The sequence below is a fragment of the Mobula hypostoma genome, chromosome 18 (assembly GCF_963921235.1).
Source record: "Mobula hypostoma chromosome 18, sMobHyp1.1, whole genome shotgun sequence".
Lineage (NCBI taxonomy): Eukaryota > Metazoa > Chordata > Chondrichthyes > Myliobatiformes > Myliobatidae > Mobula > Mobula hypostoma.
The window spans coordinates 54,690,961-54,715,548 of record NC_086114.1 but is presented as its reverse complement, the minus strand read 5'-3'; the positions used below and the strand labels follow the sequence as shown (position 1 = coordinate 54,715,548).

At 39.4% G+C, this 24,588-nt stretch overlaps 1 protein-coding gene across 4 annotated transcripts in view; it reads left to right on the top strand.

Annotated features, from left to right (window-relative positions):
* Positions 1–24,588, top strand: part of sin3aa (SIN3 transcription regulator family member Aa) — a 139,431-nt gene that overhangs the window by 66,022 nt on the left and 48,821 nt on the right. For all 4 annotated transcript variants that reach the window (XM_063070907.1, XM_063070906.1, XM_063070908.1 and 1 more), the window contains 7 exons: positions 6,612–6,791; positions 8,760–8,866; positions 9,372–9,651; positions 12,699–12,950; positions 13,584–13,736; positions 18,841–18,999; positions 20,529–20,618. In XM_063070907.1, the coding sequence (XP_062926977.1) occupies positions 6,612–6,791; positions 8,760–8,866; positions 9,372–9,651; positions 12,699–12,950; positions 13,584–13,736; positions 18,841–18,999; positions 20,529–20,618 (1,221 nt within the window). The remainder of the gene's footprint in view (positions 1–6,611; positions 6,792–8,759; positions 8,867–9,371; positions 9,652–12,698; positions 12,951–13,583; positions 13,737–18,840; positions 19,000–20,528; positions 20,619–24,588) is intronic.

Genomic DNA, 24,588 nt, shown 5'->3' with positions numbered 1-24,588 from the left:
GGCTCTCATGACCAGACTGTGTAACAGTTTCCTCCCCCAAGCCATTAGACTCCTCAATTCTCAAAGTCTAGTCTGACACCAACCTACACGCACACACACAAACTGAACACCACTCCACTCCCATTGCAATGTTTGCTCATTTCTTTCTCAATTCCTGCTAAAACATTGTTTACATTTACATCATTTATTATTATATTGTAATTTGTCCTTTACTGTGCCTATTGTCTTGTTTATTAATTATTGTACTGTCTTGCACTGTTTTGTGTACTTTTTGTAGTCCCATGTAGGTCTGAAGTCTAATGCAGTTTTGTGTTGTTTCAGGTAGTCTAAGTGTAGTTTTGTGTTACATGTAGCACCATTGTCCTGGAGGAATGTTGTTTCGGTTTTACTGTGTACTGTACCAGCAGCTTATGGTTGAAGTGACAATAAAAGCGACTTGACTTGACGTAGGAAACACCCTCTCCACATCCACTCTATTAAAGCCTTTTTTTGATAGGTTTCAATGAGGACACCCCTCATTCTTCTGAATTCTAGTGAGTACAGGCCCAGAGCCATCAGACGTTCTTCATATGACAAGCCATTCAATCCTGGAATCATTTCTGTGAACCTCCTTTGAACCCTCTCCAGTTTTAGCACATCCTTTCTAAGGGGCCCAACCTTGCTCACAATACTCCAAATGAGGCTTCACCTGTGCTTTATAAAGTTACAACATTACATCCTTGCTTTCATATTCTAGTCCTCTTCAAATGAATGCCTTCCTCACCACAGGCTCAACCTGCAAATTAAACTTTAGGGAATTTTGCACAAGGGCTCCCAAGTTCCTTTGCATCTCAGTTTTTTGGGGAAATAGTCAACCCTTTCAATTCTACTACCAAAGTGCATGACCATACACTTCCTGACACTGTATTCCATCTGCCATTGCTATGCCCATTCTCATAATCCGTCTGTCCTTCTGTACCCTCTCTACTTCCACAAAACTACCTGCCCCTCCACTTATCTTGATATTGTCTGCAAACTTTGCAACAAAACTATCGATTCCAGCGTCCAAATCACTGACATATAACGTAAAAAGAATTGATCCCATCACTAGTCATTGGTAGCCAGTCAGAAAAGGCTCCCTTTATTCCTGCTCTTTGCCTCCAGCCAATCAGTCACTGCTTTATCCATGCTAGAATCTTTCCTGTAATACAATAGGCTCGCAGCTTGTTAAGCAGCCTCATGTGTGGCACCTTGTCAAAGGCCTTTTGAAAATCCAAGTACACAACATCAACCAATTCTCCTTTGTCTATCCTGCTTGTTACTTCAATGAATTCCAACAGATTTGTCAGGCAAGATTTTCCCTTAAGGAAGCCATGGTGACAACAGCCTATTTTATCATGTGCCTCCAAGTACCCTGAGACCTCATCCTCAATAATCGACTCCAATATCTTCCCAACCACTGAGGTCAGACTAACAATCCAGTCTTCTGGAACCATTCCAGAATCTAGTGATTCTTGAAAGATGATTACTGATGCCTCCACGATCTTTCAGAATGCTGGGGTGTACACCATCTGGTCCTTAACTACCTGCAGACCTTTCAGTTTCCCAAGAACCTTCTCTCTCGTTATGGTATCTTCAGACACTTCAAGCCCCCTGTCATCTGGAACTTCCACCATACTGTTAGTGTCTTCCACAGTGAAGGCTGATGCAAAGTACTTACTCGGTTTGTACTCCTACAGGGAGTTAGGAAGTTGAGAAGCAGGACCTCAAAGGTAGTAATTTCGGGATTACTGCCTGTGCCACGCAACAGTGAGTATAGGAATAGAGTGAGGTTGAGGATAAATGTGTGGCTGAGGGATTGGAGCACGGGGCAGGGATTCAGATTTCTGGATCATAGAGACCTCTTTTGGGGCAGGTGTGACTTGTACAAAAAGAATGGGTTGCACTTGAATCTGAGGGGGACCAATGTCCTGGCTGGGAGATTTGCTAAGGCTACTGGGGAGAGTTTAAACTACAATTGCTGAGAGGTGGGAACCGAACTGAAGAGATGGAGGAAGGGGTGGTTGGCTCACAAATAGAAAAAGCTTGTAGACAGTGTGAGAGGGAAGATAGGCTGGTGATAGAGAAGGGATGCATTCAGACCGATGGTTTGAGATGTGTCTGTTTTAATGCAAGGAGTATTATGGACAAAGTGAATGAGCTTAGAGCGTGGATCAGTACTTGGAGCTGTGATGTTGTGGCCATTACAGAGACTTGGATGGCTCAGGGGCAGGAATGGTTACTTTAGAGTGCCAGGCTTTTGATGTTTCAGAAAGGATAGGGTGGGAGGCAAAAGAGGTGGGGGCGTGGCACTGCTGATCAGAGATAGTGTCACAACTGCAGAAAAGGAGGAAGTCATGGAGGGATTGTCTACTGAGCCTCTGTGGAAGTAAGGAACAGGAAGGGGTCAATAACTACTGGGTGTTTTTTATAGACCACCCAATAGTAACAGGGACATCGAGGAGCAGATAGGGAGACAGATTATGGAAAGGTGTAATAATAACAGGGTTGTCGTGGTGGGAGATTTAAATTTCCCAAATATTGATTGGCATCTCCCTAGAGCAAGGGGATTAGATCAGGTGGTGTTTGTTAGGTGTGTTCAGGAAGGTTTTATTGACACAATATGTAGATAAGCCTACAAGAGGAAAGGCTGTACTTGATCTGGTATTAGGAAATGAACCTGGTCAGGTGTCAGATCTCTCAGTGGGAGAGCATTTTGGAAACAGTGATCACAGTTCTATCTCCTTTACCATATCATTGGAGAGGGATAGGAACAGACAAGTTAGGAAAGCGTTTAATTGGAGTAAGGGGAAATATGAGGTTATCAGGCAGAAACTTGAAAACATAAATTGGGAAATGTACAGCAGAAATGTGGCAAATGTTCAGGGGATATTTGCGTGGAGTTGTGCATAGGTACGTTCCAATGAGGCGGAAAGGATGGTAGGGTACAGGAACCATGGTGTACAAAAACTGTTGTAAATCTAGTCAAGAAGCAAAGAAAAGCTTACAAAAGGTTCAAAAAAACTAGGGCTAGAAGATTATAAGGCTAGTAGGAAGAAGTTTAAGAATGAAATTAGGAGAGCCAGAAGGGGCCATGAGAAGGCCTTGGTGAACAGAATTAAGGGAAACCCCAAGGCATTCTACAAGTATGTGAAGAGCAAGAGGATAAGATCTGAGAGAATGGGAACAATCAAGAGTGACAGTGAAAAAGTGTGTATGGAACTGGAGGAGCTAGCAGAGGTATTTAATGAATATTTTGCTTCAGTATTCACTACGGAATAGGATCTTGGCGATTGTAGGGATGACTTACAGTGGATTGAGCATACAGATATTAAGAAAGAGGATGTGCTGGAGCTTTTGCAAAGCATCAAGTTGGGTAAGTCACCAGGACTGGACGAGATGCATCCCAGGCTACTGTGGAAGGTGAGGGAAGAGATTGCTGAGCCTCTGGCAATGATCTTTGCATCATCAGTGGAGACGGTAGAGGTTCCGGAGGATTGGAGGGTTGCGGATGTTGTCCCCTTATTCAAGAAAGGGAGTAGAGATAGCCGAGGAAATTATAGACCAGTGAGACTTACTTCAGTGGTTGGTAGGTTGATGGAAAAGATCCTGAGAGGCAGGATTTATGAACATTTGGAGAGGCATAGTCAGCGTAGCTTTGTCAAAGATAGGTCATGCCTTATGAGCCTGATTGAATTTTTTGAGGATGTGACTCAACACATTGATGAAGGTAGAGCCGTAGATGTAGTGTATATGGATATCAGCAAGGCATTTGATAAGGTAGCCCATGCAAGGCTTATTGAGAAAATAAGGAGGGATGGGATTCAAGGGGACCTTGCTTTGTGGATTAAGAATTGGCTTGCCCACAGAAGGCAAGGAGTGGTTGTAGATGGGTCATATTCTGCATGGAGGTCGGTGACCAGTGGTGTGCCTCAGGGATCTGTTCTGGGACCCCTACTCGTTGTGATTTTTATAAATGACCTGGATGAGGAAGTGGAGGGTTGGGTTAGTAAGTTTGCTGATGACACAAAGGTTGGGGGTGTTGTGGATAGTGTGGAGGGTTGTCAGAGGTTACAGCGGGGCATCGATAGGATGCAAAACTGGGCTGAGAAGTGGCAGATGGATTTCAACCCAGATAAGTGTGAGATGATTCCTTTTGGTAGGTCAAATATGATGACAGAATATAGCATTAATGGTAAGACTCTTGGCAGTGGCGGATCAGAGGGATCTTGGGGTCCGAGTCCATAGGACACTCAAAGCTGCTACGCAGGTTGACTCTGTGGTTAAGAAAGCTTATGGTTTATTGGCCTTCATCAACCATGGGATTGAGTTTAGGAGTCAAAAGGTAATGTTGCAGCTATATAGGATCCTAGTCAGACCCCACTTGGAGTACTGTGCTCAGTTCTGGTCACCTCACTACAGGAGCAATGTGGAAATCATAGAAAGGGTGCAGAGGAGATTGACAAGGATGTTGCCTAGATTGGGGAACATGTCTTATGAGAATAAGTTAAGTGAACTTGGGCCTTTTCTCCTTGGAGAGATGGAGGATGAGAGGTGACCTGATAGAGGTGTATAAGATGAGAGGCATTGATCGTGTGGATAGTCAGAGGCTTTTTCCCAGGGCTGAAATGGCTAACATGAGAGGGCACAGTTTTAAGGTGCTTGGAAATAGGTACAGAGGAGATATCAGGGGTAAGTTTTTTACGCAGAGAGTGGTAAGTGTGTGGAGTGGGCTGCTGGCGACAGTGGTGGAGGCGGAAACGATAGGGTCTTTTAAGAGACTGCTGGATAGGTACATGGAGGTTAGAAAAATAGAGGGCTATGGGTAACCCTAGGTAATTTCTAAAGTAAGGACCTGTTCGGCACAGCTTTGTGTAATGTTTTCTATGTTTCTATTATTTCATTGTCCCCCATTGCTCCCTCTCCAACATTGTTTTCTAGTGATCCAATATCCACTCTCTCAGCTCTCTTTTACACTTTATGTATCTGAAGAAAATTTTGGTATCCTCTTTAATATTATTGTCTAGCTTACTTTCGTATTCCATCTTTACCTTCTTAATGACATTTTTAGTTGCCTTCTGTTGGTTTGTAATAGGTTCCCAATCTTCAAACTTCCCACTAGTCTTTGCTCTGTTATATGCCCTCTGTTTGTTTTTTATGTTGGCTTTGATTTCTCTTGTTAGCCATGGTTGTGTCATCTTCGCTGCTATGCTGTCTCACTGCCCGTGTTCTTTTCCAATCAATTCTGGCCAATTCCTCTCTCATGCCTCTGTAATTCCCTTTACTCCACTGTAGTACTAATAAATCTGACTTCTCCTCAAATTCCAGGGTGAATTCAATCATATTATGATAACTTCCCCTAAGGGTTCTTTTACCTTGAGCTTAGTAATCAATTCTGGATCATTGCACGACACCCAATCCAGAATAGCTGATCCTCCAGTGGGCTCAACTATGAGCTGCTCTAAAAAGCCATCTTGTAGGCACTCTAGAAATTCCACATCCTGGAATCCAGCACCAAGCTGATTTTCCCAATCTACCTGTATATTGAAGTCCCCCATGACCATTGTAACATTGCCCTTTTGGCATGTATTTTCCATCTCCTGTTGTAATTTGTAGGCCATGTCCTAACTACTGTTTGGGGGTCGGTATACAGCTCCCATCAGGGTCTTTCTACCCTTGCAGTTCCTTAGCTGTATCCACAATGATCCAACACCTTCTGACCCTATGTCACCTCTTTCTCATGATTTGATTTTATTTTTTACCGGCTGAGCAGCGCCACTTCCTCTGCCTTCCTGCCTAGCCTTTCGATACAACGTGTATCCATCATACCTACCCATCTGCAACTGTGCTTCAAGTTCATCTACCTTATTCTGTATACTGCACCTTCAGTCCTATACTGTATTCACTCTTTTCGATATTGTCGCACTGTTCAACCTTTTAATTCCTAACTTTGTCTGAGGTCTTACCAACATCTGCCTCCACGACGTCTGCACTAACTGTTTTGGCTCTCTGGTTCCCTTCCCCCTGCAACTGTAGTTTAAACCCCACCGTGGAGCATTAACAAACCTTCTTGCTCGGATATTAGTTCCCCTCCAGTTCAGGTGCAAACATCCTTTCTGTACAGATCCCACCTTCCCTAGAAGACAAGCCAATGATCCAAAAATATTCTTAATGTCTGGATTATTTTCGGGTTCTGATACATAAAAGCTCAATAGCCAGGGTGTATGATGTATGTATAGCAGATCTGCCCTGTTGTTGCTGACTATTGGAGCGGACTATTTTATAACACTCCTGGTGTTATCACACTGTTGGGAAAGGGTTACCGGAAGTTTTTTCTCACTTGCCCACTTAACAACACAGAACATCCGAGCCCAGCTGAAAATGTTTCTTTCTTTGTTGGATCTGGAATGCAATTGTTATTAGCAGCCATTATTTAGTTATGAGATGAGTGTCACAATCAGTTGTTTAAAACTTTCACTTTCTCCACAGGTGACTGAGCCAGCTTGATACTTTTTGAGCAATGCATTCAAAGGGTCAGTAATTAATGGGTAGTTTCAGTGGAAGTTGCATCTATTTTTTTTTTGTTGCTCCAGGTTTCAGCAATGCCTCAAAGCTCTGGCAGTCACAGCCATACTCCAGCTGTACATAGTGGCCACCATCATACTGCACCAGTTCCCCCTCATGGACAGCAGGTGGTATCTCAGAGCCATGCTCATCCTCCAGGAGCACCAGCCACACCAGTCCAAGGACAGCAGCAGTTCCAGAGGCTAAAGGTGGGATATCATTTCTGTAGGAGAGCTCAAACATTCTTGAAGGCTAAGGTTAAAGTATCTGAATTGTGTTTATGAATTTAATACCATCTACGATTTGTTGCTGTTGTTCTGCCATCTTATCTATCTATTTGTTTAGCAATACAGCACGGAGAAAGGCTTATGGCCCTTCAAGTCATGCTGCCCCAGAGACCCCATCAATCCTGATTAACCCTCACCTAATCATGGGACATTTACAATGACTAATTAACCTACCTGGTATTTCATTGGACTGTGGGAGGAAACCGGAGCACCTGCGGAATACACACACATTCCAAGGGGAGGACGTGTAGAGACTCCTTACAGACAGTGCCAGGATTGAACTCTGAACTCCAATGCCCTGAGTTGTGATAGCATTGTGCTAACTGCTACGGTACCGTGATGCCTAATGAAATATGTGGTGGTACCCACATGTTTTGTTGTGTATGTGATAGATTAATAAATCTCTATCTGAATTGAAAGCATTTTTTTTCTCATGTATTCTATTAAAGTATTCCACAGGTCATCCTCTGTGAATTAAAGACATTCACTTGTCATTTAGACTTAATTAAAACAAAGGGAATATTATTGTTCAAAATAGTAGATTTTTGAGGGGTGATTGATAAGTTTGTGGCCTAAGGTAGAAGGAGTCAATTTTAGAAAACCTAGCACATTTATTTTTCCTACATTTACACACTTAGTCCAGTGGCCGTGGAGCATACGGATCCCTTCTTTGTTGAAGTCAGCGTCTTGGACCTCCAGAAGTGGTCCACAGCAGGGGTGATTGATAAGTTCGTGGCCTAAGGCGGAAGGAGATGAGTTATTAACTTCAAACTTTCTGCATTTTCACTCAGAGAGTTAAACTGCACGTGCATGTAATGAGAGCTGTACAACTCATCTCCTTCATCACCCCTGCTGTGGACCACTTCTACAAAGAAGGGATCCGTATGCTCCACGACCGCTGTACTAAGTGTGTACATGTAGGAGGGGACTATGTTGAAACATAAATGTGCTAGGTTTTCTAAAATTGACTCCTTCCACCTTAGGCCACGAACTTATCAAGTCTATGTACCCTTCGTACATAGACGTTGTAAATAGGTTATTAGACTTGCGGTTAATATGTATGACAAGAAAGTGACAGTTCATCGTTAGAATGGGTACATTTTGGCTCATCATTAAAAGAACAGAAAGTTAGGATGTGTTTTGTGTAAGATCAAACACTGGGAATTCTCTATCTGTAAGTAATACAAGATATAAGAACACGGTGAAAGGGAAGGGAAGTGATTTATGAAACAGAACTCTTTTGGGTACAAGGCATAGGGTGCTGAATGGATAGGATTCTATGAAAAGGTTCTAATGATGTCATTTAACTATAGTTTTGAAACGGAAATGGTTTAATAACAGCAACTAAAATCACAACATGTACAGTGATATGGTGATTACAGTTTAGAAATGTTGAGATATTCGACTTCTGGCAAATGTTTGTCTGACCACTTATTGCTGCCTTGATGGTTGGCTGACTGATATGGTTTTAAAATTGACTGGATATTACTCTTATATTGCAGTACTTCATACTAATTTAAGAATTGAATTATCTGGTACAGCAGATCTTGACTGGTTGGTTGTTTATCTCATACTGTACAGGAGCATGTGGTATTGACTGTCATGACAATGTTAGAGGGTGCCAGTCTTACATTTCACACATATTCAAAAAATTCTGCTCTGTAGCAACCCAGTGTAAGGAAGGGGCCATATTTAACATTAATAATAATGCAGAATGCTTTATGTTTTACTGTAGCAAATTCAATGATTAATCTTTTATTTATAATGGTTTTGTATGGAATGTTCTCATCTGAAATTGATAAATCCTATCAGCTCTAATTATAGATGAAATGTTAAATACTTTTGCGTGCTTTCAGGTTAACATAATCTTTTTACTTTGTTTCATGTTAGGTGGAAGATGCTTTGTCATATCTTGACCAGGTGAAATTGCAATTTGGAAACCAGCCTCAGGTTTACAATGACTTTCTAGATATTATGAAGGAGTTCAAGTCTCAGAGGTAAGAGTGAATGGAGGTATTTTTAAGCTGCCACGCGTATTGATGGTTGTATTTGTTTTCTCAAGAATAAAGAGCTGGAGGAATACTGCAGGTCAGGCAGCATCTATGGAAAGAACTTAAGAAGAGTTTCTGCCTAAGACGTCGACTGTTTATTCCCTTCCGTGTCTGTCCTGACTTCCTTCAGTATCTTGTGTGTGTTACTCTGGATTCCCAGCATTTGCAAAATCTCTAGTGTTTATTATTTGTTTTCTCAACATATGTCTGTTAAATTGATAGCAACTGCAACATTTATAGGAGTTTCCACTCAGTTAAAGTGGCAAAGCATGTGCAGAGAGTTGGCAGACGTGATGTGGGATCTCATTAAAGATTCATATTAGTCAAAATGACACAGATTAAAGGAAGTTAAATAATTAGTAAATTATGAGGTTATTTTATGCAGATTGTAGCTGCCATCTACTCATAGTGTTTCGAATTTTAATTGCCTTTCTCCTCTAAAACATTGCAGCATTGATACCCCTGGGGTGATTAGCCGGGTATCTCAACTCTTCAAAGGGCACCCTGACCTCATTATGGGCTTCAACACCTTCCTGCCTCCAGGCTACAAAATTGAGGTGCAGACTAATGACATGGTGAACGTGACGACACCTGGACAAGTCCATCAGATCACTCCGCAGCACGCTGCTCAGCCACAGTCTCAGCAACAGCACCAGCAGCAGCCCCAGCAGCATACTGCACCTGCACCGGCACAGCCAGCACCACAGCCACCACCTGCCAAAATCACCAAGGTGAGCATGGGGAGAGTAATTATGGCGTCGGTTTAATGTGCTCAGCCTTGCATATTCTGATTCAGTTTTACTTGGTTTTGGATTTACCTGACCTTTGATGCAGGCAAAGTCAGGACCTACACTCACTGTTTACCTGGTGCCAACTGGAGTAGAACTGCACAGCTTATTGATGCATCACTATGGCACCTTCCTGAATGCAGGGTTCTGTTTGAGTGAGCAGACAGTTCGCAGGTCAGAAATGAGACCAGGAACTTAGTTCCCAGATGATACAAAACTTTTTCATCCTTGCAGCTGTTGGCAAATCCATACTGCTAGTCTCCCAAACATTTTGTGTATGCAGGCTGTATGCAAGTTGGGTTCTTGTAAGACAGGGAAGACATGTATTTATATTTTCCTTACTTTCTTGTCAATTGGCACCCTTTAACTGGAAGGATAAACTTTAGAGCTGAGAACACAAGCTTAGAATCGATGCTAATGCTGTTTTAGAAAGGTATGATTTAAAACAAATATGCATATTTGGTATTAGTAATTGTCAGGTTTTGTTTAAAGCCTTGCAATGATGATAAAATCCACAGCTTTGAGATGCTCATCTCAGAAAAGAAAGCCCATAATGACCAGCGTAAAGGATTGAATCATGCTGTAGCACAATTAATTCATCATTAGTGACATCTCGTTAGTCTGTTCAGACTCTGCTTGCAGAACTTTGGTTGGATTTATTTGATGATATAATCTTTCAGTGCGCATTCATTTATTAATGGAATAATCTTTAAATTGTCATCAAATTAAAACATACCTTGTAGCTTTTCAGCTTGAAAAGGGAACCTTATTCTTAGGAATCTTGTGCATACATGATAGTACTTAACTAAGAATGTGTCTTCAAGATTAGATCGTCCGTAAAATATTTCTGCTCTCCATCGTCAGGAGGTTTCATTTTTTCCCCTGAAGGGCTTTTATTTTAATACATTGTTAAGTTTCTTTTGAACATTAATTTTGTAATGCTAACATCAATGGGGGCAACAGTTAATTATAAGCAAGACCTTCAAAGCTGTGAACAGCTATTCTAATTTTAAACTTGCCTTCACAGATAGAAGGGAAGTCTCACTGTCAGTCTGTCCAGGTATTCAAATGCTTGATAGGACCAAGGTGAGAGTTTCTCTCTCCCTGATTTTATCCTGGTTTCTGTACTTCAAATGAAATGCTAATAGCATTTTATGGAAATCTTGGTGTTACAAACCATTTTTAAAATTACTGCATTCTTAAGGTCTGGGAATGAATGAAAGCTGAAAGGTTTATTTTTTTTAAACAGCTTATTTTTGGAGATTTTTGTCAAACTGTAGACACTCAACAGTAAAAGTAGGAACTGTGAGGAAACTCTTTGATGTGGTGAAGAACTCTCCTCATCAAATATATTCCTTTGAAAAATAATATTTAGAATTGGTTACTGCACACAGTCTTTTTAAGAACACTGATCGTTTTAGAATGTTTTATCTTCGATTAATTTTATCCATTGCATGCATTTTATCAATGGTGAAAATAGCCATGAATACATTTGCTGTAGCCATGGATGTGTAACACAATAAATTTTAATTCATTACCAATCAAATTAATTTATTTTATTAAAACAAGTTTGTCGAGCTTTCATTTTCTCCCCATTACATTGATAGTAGGAATAGGACATTTTATTCCTTGGCTTTGCTCTGCCATTCAACAAGATCATAGCAGATTTTCTACCTCAACACTTTCTTCCTAATCAGAATCATGCTTAATATTATTTGCATATGTCATGAAATTTGTTGTTTTGCAACAACAGGGCAGTGCAATATATAAAAAAACTATGAATTACATATATACATATATATATATAAAGTCCGTGTGTGTATATGTGTGTGTGTGTATATATATATTTTGTGAGTGTAGTACAAAAAGAGAACAAAAATAATAGAAATAATAGTGAGGTACTGTACACGGATTCATTGTGTGTTCAGAAATTTGATTGTGGAGGGGAAGAAGCTGTTACTAAAAGGTTAAATGTGTTTTCAAGCTCCTGTACCAACTCCTTGATGGCAGCCATGAGAAGGGCATGTCCTGGGTGATGGGGGTTCTTGATGAAGGATGCCGCCTCTTTGAAGCATCGTCTTTTGCAGGTGTCCTCAATCCTGGGGAGGCTAGTGCCCATGGTGGAGCAGATTTATTTTGCAACTTTCTGCAGCTTTTTCTGATTCTGAGTAGAGGCCCTTCCATACCAGACTGCGACGTAACCAGTTAAATGCTCTCCAGGGTAATCTATAGAAATTTGAACAGTCTTCTGAGTGAAGAGAGTTATCCTGACCTCAGCCCTGAATCTCACGTTTCGTTTTAACTCCTAAAGACCCTAGGCTTGTTCTACTCAATTTTATTACGTTTTGGGAGTAATGCACAGGATACTAGAAACTCCTATCATTATTTCAGAATACTGTTGATTGGTTGGTTTGATAGTACTGCCTATAGATATAAAGTTAGCAGAAACCTTTCTAACTGGGAGAGTGGCATAGTATAAAAGATTTTGATTTGTGATCTATATAAATACAGAGGAATTTGTAAAATGCAGAGTGACAGGAAAGGGATCACTTGATGCAAGCACTTCTGATGTTATGCAAAAGTAACGTTACTGTATCTCCATGACTGATAGTAACTATAGGGTCTGGACTCTCATTTCTAAGCAATTGCGTAAAAAGAAATAGTGTTTTGGGACACCCATCATCACTTGTTAGTTGAGCGCTGCATGTCCCACTCTCCACATTTCTGAATAAGTACATAGTTACCAATGGTGAGCATCTATAGGTTCTGAGTTTTAACTCGCAAAGCCGGTCACATCGAAGACTTAAGTGTAGCCATATCAAGATAATAGATAAATACAGACAGTTGTATGCCTTTTATTTAAGTAGGCAAGAGCAAGTAAAATGATATTGTTCCCCTTCCAGAGTTGTGATAACGAGTTGACTGATAAATTGTGCAGAGTTGTTCTTGGGATTTTAGTAAAATGTAGTTCACTTTGTATATTCTTGCAGCCTCTACAGTCACAGACACATACACCAACCAGCCAACCAAATGCAGTAATGGCTCCATATGCTTCTCCTCGGTCACCTCCAGTGCAACCTCACACCCCAGTCACGAGTGCTCACACCACGACACCACCCATGCAGAACAATCAGCCTGTGGAGTTCAATCATGCCATCAACTATGTCAACAAGATCAAAAACCGCTTCCAGGGACAGCCTGACATCTATAAGGCCTTTCTGGAAATCCTACACACATACCAGGTAAGGAAACTCACACCATTTCCAGCTTTTGCCCAAATATTTTGTTGTCTTCCTCTTTGTTTATCGCATTCATTACATTTATCAGTATACCTCCTTATCTATTTTTACCATTTTCTTTCTATCCTTTTTGTTCTCTCTTTTTAATTGTTTGTAGCTAAGTATCTCTTTAATCATTTTTTCCTTTACCTGACTGTTAAAAAAAATACACATTCCCATGTGTTATGAGTGGCAAGATGAGCTCACATGTGTGATCAGTGCCTTTTAATGGATGAGATAGTTGATCATTGTATATCATGAGCACCAAAGGGCAGCCTCTCTGAAATAGCAATTCATGTCTAGGAAATTAAATACAATTACTCAGCTGTATTTTTAGCTCTTCTCTGTTACGATGCCATAATGAATGTTGTCAAGAATGGGGAAAGGTGGGAGTTGATGGTGTTGAATTGGGGGAAGGTGGGATGGAAGAGATGAAGGGCATGTTTTGACATTAGCAATGAGAAAGATAAGCAATTTTTTTCATGGAAGAATAAGATATGTAGATTCAATTCACAGTGAGTCCCCACCCTTTTGTGCCACATGTTAATCAGCAACTGTCTCGTTTGTAAGAAGCTTTAAATGTTTTTGCTGTTACAGAAGGAACAACGGAATGCAAAAGAAGCTGGGGGAAATTACACGCCAGCATTGACTGAGCAGGAGGTATACGCCCAAGTAGCAAGGCTCTTTAAAAACCAGGAAGACCTTCTGTCAGAATTTGGCCAGTTCCTGCCTGATGCCAACAGCTCTGTTGTGAGTATTGTTGAATACTGTTTGCCTTGGTATGGAACACTCATCTAAGTTGCTCATTATCATCCAGTTATACTGAACTGTCCAGAGCTACAGTGGTTAAGCTAAAAATGACAAACCATTTTATTCAGCCTTTGCAGTCAAGGGTATTATTAATTGGAGCAGATAACAGTGTTAGAAATTTATAAGATTTCTAGAGAGGAGGAGAAGTAGGTGAACACCACAATTGTCTGAATGGAAATGCTCTATTAATTGTATTGAGGGTAAAAGCCTGCATTATCCTTCGTGATATTCCTACCAAAATACTCTCTCTTACTCCTCACCTCTTGATTGAGGGGTAACTTATTAAAATTATGTTGCTTACATTTTTGTGTAAATTGATGGTTTGTTTAGGATTTGTGTAACAGCGTCTTGAAAAAGTATCCAGCCCCCAACCCTTTGTTCACATACCAGGGATTATAACCAGGGATTTGATCAATTTAATTGAGAATTTTATTTGTGAACTAGTCCCTGTTGCTGAAAAGCATTCCCATAACATGATACTACCTCCACTATACTTTACAGAAGGGATGGTGTTTACCTACCTGATGTGCAGTAATAGATTTATACCACACTTACTGCTTAGTGTTGAGACCAAAAAGTTCCACTTTGGTCTCATCCAACCGCAAAACTTTCAGAATTACCGGCATATGATAATGCACATGATAAATAACATGTATAAAAATGTGAAACCCCCTTATACTGAGCGTCTCTGGAAACCTGGCTTGTTAGTCACTTGCTAACAGCCACTGGATTCCATGGCGATAAACCCAACTTTCTCCGGCTTCTTACATCTAGGGTGTATACAACTCTGATCCCACCAAATCCATGAGGTTGGGATGTCTTGCACCCAAACCCTGGTTTGTGTGAATGCTGTGTGATTTACTGCCCTCAGCAAGAAATAACAGATCATACATTGCATACAATTAAAAGGTATGTTTAAGATCGTTAATTTAAGCAAACAGTTATTAAATTAAAGAAAAAAACCAAAAGAGACCCTTTACTCAAACAGTCAAATGTGCACTTGAACTTGTCTGTCACTCACGCGCTGGACCCTCGGTCTGTGTGAAAGCACACACCACCTCCCGAATGTTGCTCGCAATCCATCTCAAACAAACAGGTCTCCAACAGGAGTATTGGTTCTTCCTTCTTGAAGCCATTATCTGCACAAAGCACCTTGTGCAACAGGGATGGCATCCTCAGCCATCTTTTCCCCTGTCTCTACCAGCTCCCACCAGCATTCTCCAGAACCTTCTCCCGATTCCACTATCCTGACTGGCTGACAGCACATTCCTAAGTTGAATAACGAGCCTCTTCTCTTAGCTCAATGCCAAACAAGTTGAAAGCAGAACAGGCTGCTCTTACAGAACTGCTAAAATGAAATACCTAGATCAAAGTCAGGGTGTTACATATGTGTGTATATATATATGTGTGTGTGTATATATATATATGTTAAATAGTTACATTAAAAATAGTAGTGCAAAAACAGAAATAATAAAAAAGTGAGGTAGTGTTCATGGGTTCAATGTCCATTTAGAAATCAGATGGCACGCAGGAAGAAGCTGTTCCTGAATCGCTGAGTGTGAGCCTTCAGGCTTCTGTACCTCCTTCTTGATGGTAACAGTGAGAAGAGGACCTGCATGTCCTGGGTGAAGGGGGTCCTTAATAATGGACACCATCTTTCTGAGGCTCTGCTCCTTGAAGATGTTTTGGATACTACAGAGGCTGGTACCCATGATGGAGCCGACTAATTTTACAATTTTCTGTAGCTTCTTTCAATCCTGTGCAATAGCACCCCCCCCCCCCGCCCCACCCGTACCAGACGGTGATGCAGCTAGTCCGAATGCTCTCCAGGTACATCTGTAGAAGTTTTTGAGAGTATTAGGTGACAAACCAAATCTCCTCAAACTCCTAATGAAATATAGCTGCTGTCTTGCCTTCTTTATAGCTGTATCAATATGTTGTGTCCAGGTTAGGTTCCAGGTACTTGAAATTGCTCACTCTCTCCACTTCTGATCCCTGTATGAGGATTGGTTTGAGCTTCCTCATCTTACCCTTTCTGAAGTCCACAATCAGCTCTTTGGTTTTGCTGAATTGAATGCAAGGTAGCTGGTATATCTCGCACCTGTATGTGCTCTTGTCTCCATCTCAGATTCTGCCAACAATGGTTATATCATCAACAAATTTATAGATGGCATTTGAGCTGTGCCTAGCCACAAAATCATGGTATGGAGAGAGTAATGTAGTGGGCTAAGCACGCATCCCTGAGGTGCGCCAGCATTGATCGTCAATGAAGAGGAGCTGTTATTACCAATCCACACAAATTGTGATCCATTTGCAGTGGGAGGTACAAAGACTCAGGTTCTGCAGCTTTTCGATCAGAACTGAAAGAATGGTGCTGTTAAACGCTTAGCTATAGTCAATGAACAGCATTCTGTCATAGGCGTTTACATTGTCCAGGTGATCTAAGGCTAAGTGAAGAGCCATTGAGATTGCATCTGAAATTGACTTATTGTGGCCATTATCAAACTGCAGTGGGTTCAGGTCCTTAATGAGTTAGGAGCTGATTCTAGCCATGACCAACCTCTCAAAGCATTTCATCACTGTAGATATGAGTACCACTGGATGATAGTCATTCAGGCAGCTCACGCTTCTCTTCTTAGGCACTGGTATAATTGTTGCCTTTTTGAAGCAGATGGGAACTTCCGACTGTAGCAGTGAGAGGTCGGAAATGTTTTTGAATACATCTGAAGGTTGTTGTTTTCAGGGTCTCAGAGATACTCCATCAGGGCCTGCCACCTTGCAAGGGTTCACCTTCCTGAAAGACATCCTGACATAGGCCTCTGAGGCTACGTCCACACTAGACCGGATAAATCCGTAACCGAAGCTTTTTTCTCTTTGTTTTAACCCTCTGTCCACACTGAAACAGCATTTTCCTCCCCCGAAAACTGAGATTTTCTAAAGCGCCCTCCAGAGTGTGTAAATTTGAAAATGCCGATTGTGCAGAGCAGTGTGGACGGGGTAAACGAATGTTTTTAAAAACGCTGTCATGACGTGCCGGAACAGATGGTGGCAACGCGGCATTTCATTGTTTTCTTGAACGCAACCCCCCACACTACCTAACAATTTCAGAACAGACGGCAATGAGACTGAAGCCAGAAGAGTTAGAAATGTACTCAAATACTTTGACCCATAGCTTACTGAATAAATAAGTATACTCACTTTGCCCTGTTTTCTGTCCTTGCTTGTATGAAGGTGGTTTACCTATTTATGCAAGTACTTCTCTGACAATGGATGTGTAACAGCCTAATGTAACATTGTATGGAAATACAAGATAACGCTGATGCAGACGTTTTATACATTTAACAAGGTGCTTTATTAATGCAACAGAGTTAGTCAGTTTCTCGATGTTGCTCGTCAGCCGGGTCATACTGTCTGTGAACTCCCTGTCGGTTGCCTTCATACGCTCCAGTATTTGTTGTTTTTTAGTTTTAAGTCCTCCTGCGCAAGAGCCAACAGCAATTCCTTTAAAGTTTTTCTAGTCTGTAACTGGACAAATGCGCACCAAGTATATTGTTTCCTCTTCGCTTGTTTTCTGTGTGTCCTGCGCATGCCCAGTAGGAAGAGATTTGCCCAAGTATCTGTTCTAATGTGGATGGAGATAGTTTGAAAAATGCCTGGTGTGGAGGCCTATCGTTTTTACATGAAACCGGTGTTTTCAAAATTATCCGGTCTAGTATAGACGTAGCCTGAGACAGAGATCACAGGGTGCAGCAGGGATCCTTGCAGCTGTAGTTATATTCTCCTTTTCAAAATGGGCATCGAAGGTGTTGAGCTCGTCTGGTAGTGAAGCATCACTGCCATTCATGATGTTGGGTTTCGCTTTGTAGGAAATAATGGCCTGCAAACCCTGCCAGAGTTGACATGCATCTGATGTTGCCTCCAGAGTCGCTTGGAATTGTTTCTTCGCTCGTGAAATAGCCCTCCTCAAGTCATACCTGGTTTCCTTGTACAGACCTGGGTCACCATACTTAAATGCCACAGATCCAGCCCTCAGCAGACGGCGATCCTCCTGGTTCATCCACAGCTTTTGGTTTGAGAATGTACAGCAAGTTTTCATAGGTACACACTCCTCCACACAGTATTCTTCCACATCTTTACAGTATCTTCTAAGTGATGCTTTGCAAAGTCTTTCTGGGCAATGATATGTTTTTTTTAGTGGGGGCTTATTCCTTGCCACTCTTGTATAAGTACCCTTCTTGTGCAAGGCCTTGGAGATTATGGAGCCATGAACTTCATCTCCAGTTGCAGCCACTAACTTCTACAGCTCACCCAGAGTGACTGTTGGCATCACAGTAGACTCTTACAAGTGCAACTATTCTCCAGTGGCGAAATTTAGAGGCGCGGCCTGATCTAGGCTGTGTGGCTGTGGTTTCATATTTTTTTCACTTTTTCACAATGGACTGTGCTGAGCTCCAAGGTATGTTCAGTGTCTTTGGGGCAATCTTGTACCCTTCCTCAAATTTGTGCTTCTCTATTATCATTTTCCTAACATGCCTTGAATGCTCTTTTGTCTTCATTTCGGTTTGGTCTTTTGAAAATCTGCATACTGTTGGACCTTACAAAGAGAAGGGGGATTTATTCTTATGAATTCATTGAAAACAGTTGATCCTCCAATTTTCTACATCAACAAATTGGGTTTAGTTGGTAAAGTAATACAGTATACTACACCTGAGGATACAATTTTTCTTTTGATTTGATGTGATCACGATGCTTTGTAGATTAGTTCAGAAACTCCTACTTCAATATATTTTAAATTTAGAAAATGAGACAATAAAATGTGAAAATAGTTATGGGGGCTGAATACTTTTACTGTAAATGGAAGGTGCAGGTAGCTGCTCCTAGGGTATGATTTGAGTACTTAAATCTGTCACCAACTGTAAGACCCAAGTGTTGGTTACCTGTCATGGTACATGGGAAAATGTATGTGCATTGTTTGATTTGTCTCTTTCTTTCGTAACTGTGGTACCTTGAGCTTACCATCGAGCTGAATGTTATTACTCCGCAGCTGCTGAGTAAGACAACAGCAGAGAAAGCGGACTCGGTTAGGAATGATCATGGCAGCACAGTGAAGAAGCCTCAGTTGAACAATAATAAGCAAAGAAGCAACCAGAATGGGTGTCAGATTCGACGCCACTCAGGCTCTGGAGCCACTCCACCTGTGAAAGTAAGTGTTGGTTTACTGTTATGGCCAGGCAGAATTCCGAGTGAAATGGTTCTATGGACAAGTTCATGTGTTTCTTTCTGGATATGAATAGACTTCAATAACAACATTATACAATTGTGCAATCCCTTTAAAGCAGAAGAGCATGGCATTAAACCCTCACAGAGGTATAACCAAAACACATTGGATTGAGGGTGCAGTGAAAAGTGATAATTTGCCCCAAGGTGCTCTTTGAATTATTTCTAAAGGGCATTCTGCAAAGCGTGCTTGAGGTTTTTTGTATTAGTTAGTAACCTCCTGGGATATTACCTATGGTAAATAATAGTTTATTGTAGGTTATAATGTTAGGGTCATTATACTTCGTAATTTGTAGATTATCATTTTGTTACTTTAATATGGTTGTGTTTAACTTGCTCTGTCCTTTTAAACAAAATACTTTCAAAACTTGTTTTTACTGCTGTAGTGCTTCTGTAGCTGTTTTAGAACTTCGGATTTAAAAAATTTGCAGGTCCACGAAATGCAAATAGGGTTTAAAAAAAATAGCAAGTAAGAAATAAACCCACAAATGGAACTGAGTCATCTTGGCTTTATGTCCTGGATTTTTTTTATTTATTTATAAAATATTTATAAATAGACGGAATAGGCAGTGCTGGTCCTTTGAGCCATGCCGCACAGCAATCCCCTGATTGAATCTTGGCCTAACTACAGGACAATTTACAATGAACAATTAGCCAGTACTTCTCTGGACTGTGGGAGGAAACCCACGCAGTCACAGGGTGAACGTACAAACTCCTCACAGGCAGTGGCAAGAATTGAACTGGGACGCTTGTGTCACCTGGTGCAAGTGGGTCAGAAATGGTCTGGGATAATAAATTGGAGCCACAAAGACTCTTTCCTGTAAATAATTGCAGTATCAGGTCAGCTAAAAATCAGTTGTTCTGAAGGGAAATTTATGGTTTGGCACGTGGCTGCAAATTTTTGGTCCCTGACATAAAATGACCGTCTTTGTATTAAGTATTTAAAGTCTTGGTTTATTTAATACATGTAAGTGGCAGCTCTGCTTTGAAGCCTTTATAAAGTTCTTTAACATGTGGTTTCCTGTGATGTAAAAACTTTTGAGCACAGTCTGTATGTATAATACATGCTTTAGCTTATTATATGTTAAACTGGTATATTCAATTATGAAAACAGTCTCAGTTCTGTATGGAAAGATAATAAAACTATATGGTTCCATTTGGGAACAAGAAAAGGTAGGCTTGTTTCTGAAGTTCATACATTATGAGCTTCTAATCATTGGTGGATGCCAGAGGGGTGATAAGGCCATCAAGCTGCTTGTGTACTGTGTTGGTCAGGGACTGCTGTGGAAATGGAGGCATATGCAATGCAAGTAGGTTGCTGAACAGTTCATAGTAAAATACTACAGTATTTTAAGTACGTCCAGTCTCATTCAGGTGTAAAACTTATTTGCAATGTATAAAGATAATCTGCAGTAATCAAATATTGTTAGTGATCATGTTTTCTTCTTTTTGTAGAAAAAACCAAAGATGTTGGGATTGAAAGACCAGTCCCTGGCTGAGGTCAATAAACATGGAGCTGGAACAGAAACTTTATTCTTTGAAAAGGTGACTGAGTTTGACTTCACTCTTTCAATATTTTTATTAGTTTCTACATAAAAGAATACAGAGTACAAGAAAGTGTGTGTGTATATATATATATATATATATATAGTTAAAAAAAACTTCCAATTACATTATATCTATTCATAATAACAATCTCATTACCCTATATTCATGTAGGTTAGTCAAAGTTATATTGAAATATACTAATTTATTACTAAAAAAGAGTCTAACCCCTACCAAGACCGAAGCTGTTTATTAAGAAGAGAAAAAGGTAAAAGACCTTCTCATATAATAAACATTAATAATAGGCAACATCTAAATTTAAACAACAAATTGAGGGTTTTGAAAGTTTTGAAAATAATTCTGAAAGGGTCCCCACAGTGTTTGAAAGTCTTGACGAGATTCAGAAATTGAACAACGAATCTTCCCTAAATCTAAGCATGACATAATGTCACATAACCAATGAGCATGAGTAGGAGGAGAAACATCTTTCCATTTAAACAAAAGCGCTCCTCCTAGCTATAAGAGAGCTAAAGGACAAAATATGTAAATCAGATGTCTTCAGCTTGATATCTTGTCCAGCAACAATACCGAATAGGGCCATCAGAGGATTAGGCTTAAAATTAACTTTGAATAGTAAGGAAAAAGTTTGGAAAAACGTCCTTCCAATATTTTTCAAGACATGGACAAGTCCAAAACATATGAATTAATGAAGCTTCTCCATTATTACATCTGTCACAATAGAGAGATATATCGGAATAAAAACGAGATAGCTTATCTTTAGTCATATGGACTCCTTAAATTGTATGAGGAAATGATGAACACATAGCGATGAAGTATTAACCAGTTTAAAAATTTCATTCCAAGTTTCCTCAGATATGATGTCTGTAAATCTTGTTCCCAGAAATTCTTAATTTTTTCTAAAGGAACATTCCTCGTCTCCAGTAACATACCATAAATATTAGATATTGAACCACTATGAAAAGGAGTCAAATTAAAAATTACGTCTATAAAGTTCTTATCTGAGCTTATAGGAAATGTGCATAAGTCTGTAATTTGTAGGTGTCTAAAAAAAGTGAGTTTTTGGTAAGCTATATTTAGCTGACAATTGCCCAGATGAAAAAAGATTTCCTCCAACAAACAGATCCCAGAAACATTTAATACCCAACCTGTCCCATTCCTTAAAAACTAAATCAGTCATAGAGGGTTTTTAAAAAGATTAGAATAAATGGGACTAGAAAGGGAAAATTTCAATAAACCAAAATGTTTTCTAAATTGTATCCAGATCCTCAGAGTATGTTTAACTATTAAATTATCAGTTAGTTTACTTACAAATAAAGGAAATGAGGATCCAAGAAGAGAAATAATTTATTAACAGAGTTAGCTTCTAAAGAAACCCATACTGGACAGTCTACATGATTAATATAATATAGCCAAAAAGTAAGATAGCATATATTAACTGCCCAGTAATAAAACCTAAAATTAGGTAAGGCTAAACCTCCAGACTTCTTAGGTGTTTGAAGATGCACTTTATTTAAATGAGGACGTTTATTTTTCCATATATAGGAGGATAAAATAGATTCAAGAGAGTCAGAAAAGGATTTAGAAATAAAAACGGGTAAAGCCTGAAAAAGATATATAAATTTAGGTAGAATATTCATTTTAATAGAATTAATTAGTCCAATCAACGATATTGAAAGAGGTGACCAATCTAATAATATCTTTTTTACATGGTTCAATAAAGTAAGAAAGTTTTCTTTAAACAGGTGTTTGTAATTCTTAGTGATTGTTACACCCAAATAAGTAAATTGATTCCTTACAATTTTAAAAGAGAGATTAGTATTAATTGATAGCAAATTACTTAATGGAAATAATTCACTCTTAATGTAGGTTCAATTCATATCCTGAGAACTGGCTAAAACGGGAGAGTAAAGTAAGTACACAAGGTGACGAGGTCTGAACGTTAGAGATAAAAAGCAGTATATCATCAGCGTGAAGTGAGATTTTGTGGGTGATACCTCTCCTTAAAATACCACAAATATCATTAGATTCTCGAAAAGCAATGGCAGGGGGTTCTAGATCAAAAAACAAAGGACTCAATGGACAGCCTTGAAGTTTAAATGGTTTGGAATTTTGAGAATTAGTAAGAACCCGAGCATAAGGAGATAAATAAAGTAATTTAATCTATTGATTAAAATCTGGTCCAAAATTAAATTTTTCTAAGGTTTTAAATAAATAAATAATTCCATTCAACCTGATCGAAGGCCTTCTCAGTATCTAAGGATATCACACGTTCCGATATCTCCTGAGAAGGAGAGTAAATAACAACTAATACATGGCGTATTAAAATGGGAATGTCGGTTTTTAATAAATCCAGTCTGGTCATCAGAAATAATAGAAGGTAAAATATTTTCAATCCTGTGAGCCAGAACTTTAGAAAGGATTTTAGTATCAACATTGAATAATGAAATTGGCCTATATGAAGAGCGTTCAGTTGGATCCTTGTTCTTTTTTAGGATAAGCGAAATAGAAGCTTCATGAAAAGATTGAGGCAAACTACCCGATTTGAAAGAATCCAAAAAGACTAAGTTTAACTGCGGTATAATTAATGAAGAAAAATCCTTATAAAATTCTCCAGAAAATCCATCTGGACCCGGAGCCTTCCCCGAGTGTAATGAATGTATAGCCTCGGCGATTTCCTCATAAGAAATGGGTTGATCCATCTGTTTGCAATTATCTGCAGAGAGTGCAGGGTATTTGATTGTCTAGAAAATTATTCATTACAGTATTATCTTTAGGGGAATCAGAACTATAAAGTTTTAGAATAGAATTCTCTAAAGGTATCATTTATTTCCGAGTAATCAGTTGTCCTATCACCATTAGTTTTGCAAATTTCTTTAATTTGTTGTTTAACTACAGAATTTTTTAATTGGTTGGCCAATACTTTGCCTGCTTTATCTCCATGAATATAAAATTGAGTTTTATCTTTAAGAAGTTGAGTTTCAATTGGATATGTTAACAGAAGATCATATATTTAGTTTTAACTTCAACATGCCTTTTATATAAAACAGGATCTGGAGCTATAGCATATTTTTGATCTAATTGTTTCAATTGATTGGCTAATTCAATTCTTTATTAGCTTTATTCTTAACACTGGCGGTATAAGAAATAACTTGTCCTCTAATATAGGCCTTGAAAGTATCCCATACAATAAGATTAGAAGTCTCTTCCTTTTTATTCTCTTCAAAAAACAAAATAATATGCTTCTCTAGAAATTTTGAAAATTCCTTATCAGATAACAAAGTTTTGTTGAAATGCCAAAATCTGTTGGTTTGAGGAAGACCAGGGAGTTTTAAAGATAGAAATATAGGAGCCTGAGACAGCAATCTCTTTATATACACAGGAATGAACTGATGAAATCATTTGACTATCGATTTTAAAAAAATAATCAATCCTGGAATATGTATGATAAACATTGGGAAAAAAATGAATATTCCCTATCTAAAGGATGTAAAAAAGGCCAAACATCAACTATACCACACTTCAATAAAAAAGATTGAATAAACAAAGCTGATTTATTAAGAGACGCTGGTTTAGAAGATGATCGGTCTAAAATTGGGTCTAGCCAACAGTTAAAATCTCCTCCCATCACCAAAGAATAAAGATTCAGATCTGGTAAAAATGGAAAAAAAAACGTTCAAAGAATCCTGGATCATTTACATTTGGGGCATACACATTGGCAAATACTAGTAATTTATTATCTAGTTTTCCTGAAACTGTAACAAAACGTCCATTAGTATCAGACAGTACTTTATGTTGGACATAGGAAAGTGTATTATCTTTAAGAATCGAAACTCCTCTAGATTTGGCCTGAAAAGAAGAGTGAAAACAAAGTCCATTCCAACAGCTAAAAAACGTAGATTATCACATTTGCGTATGTGAGTTTCTTGTACAAAAAATAATAGGGACCTTA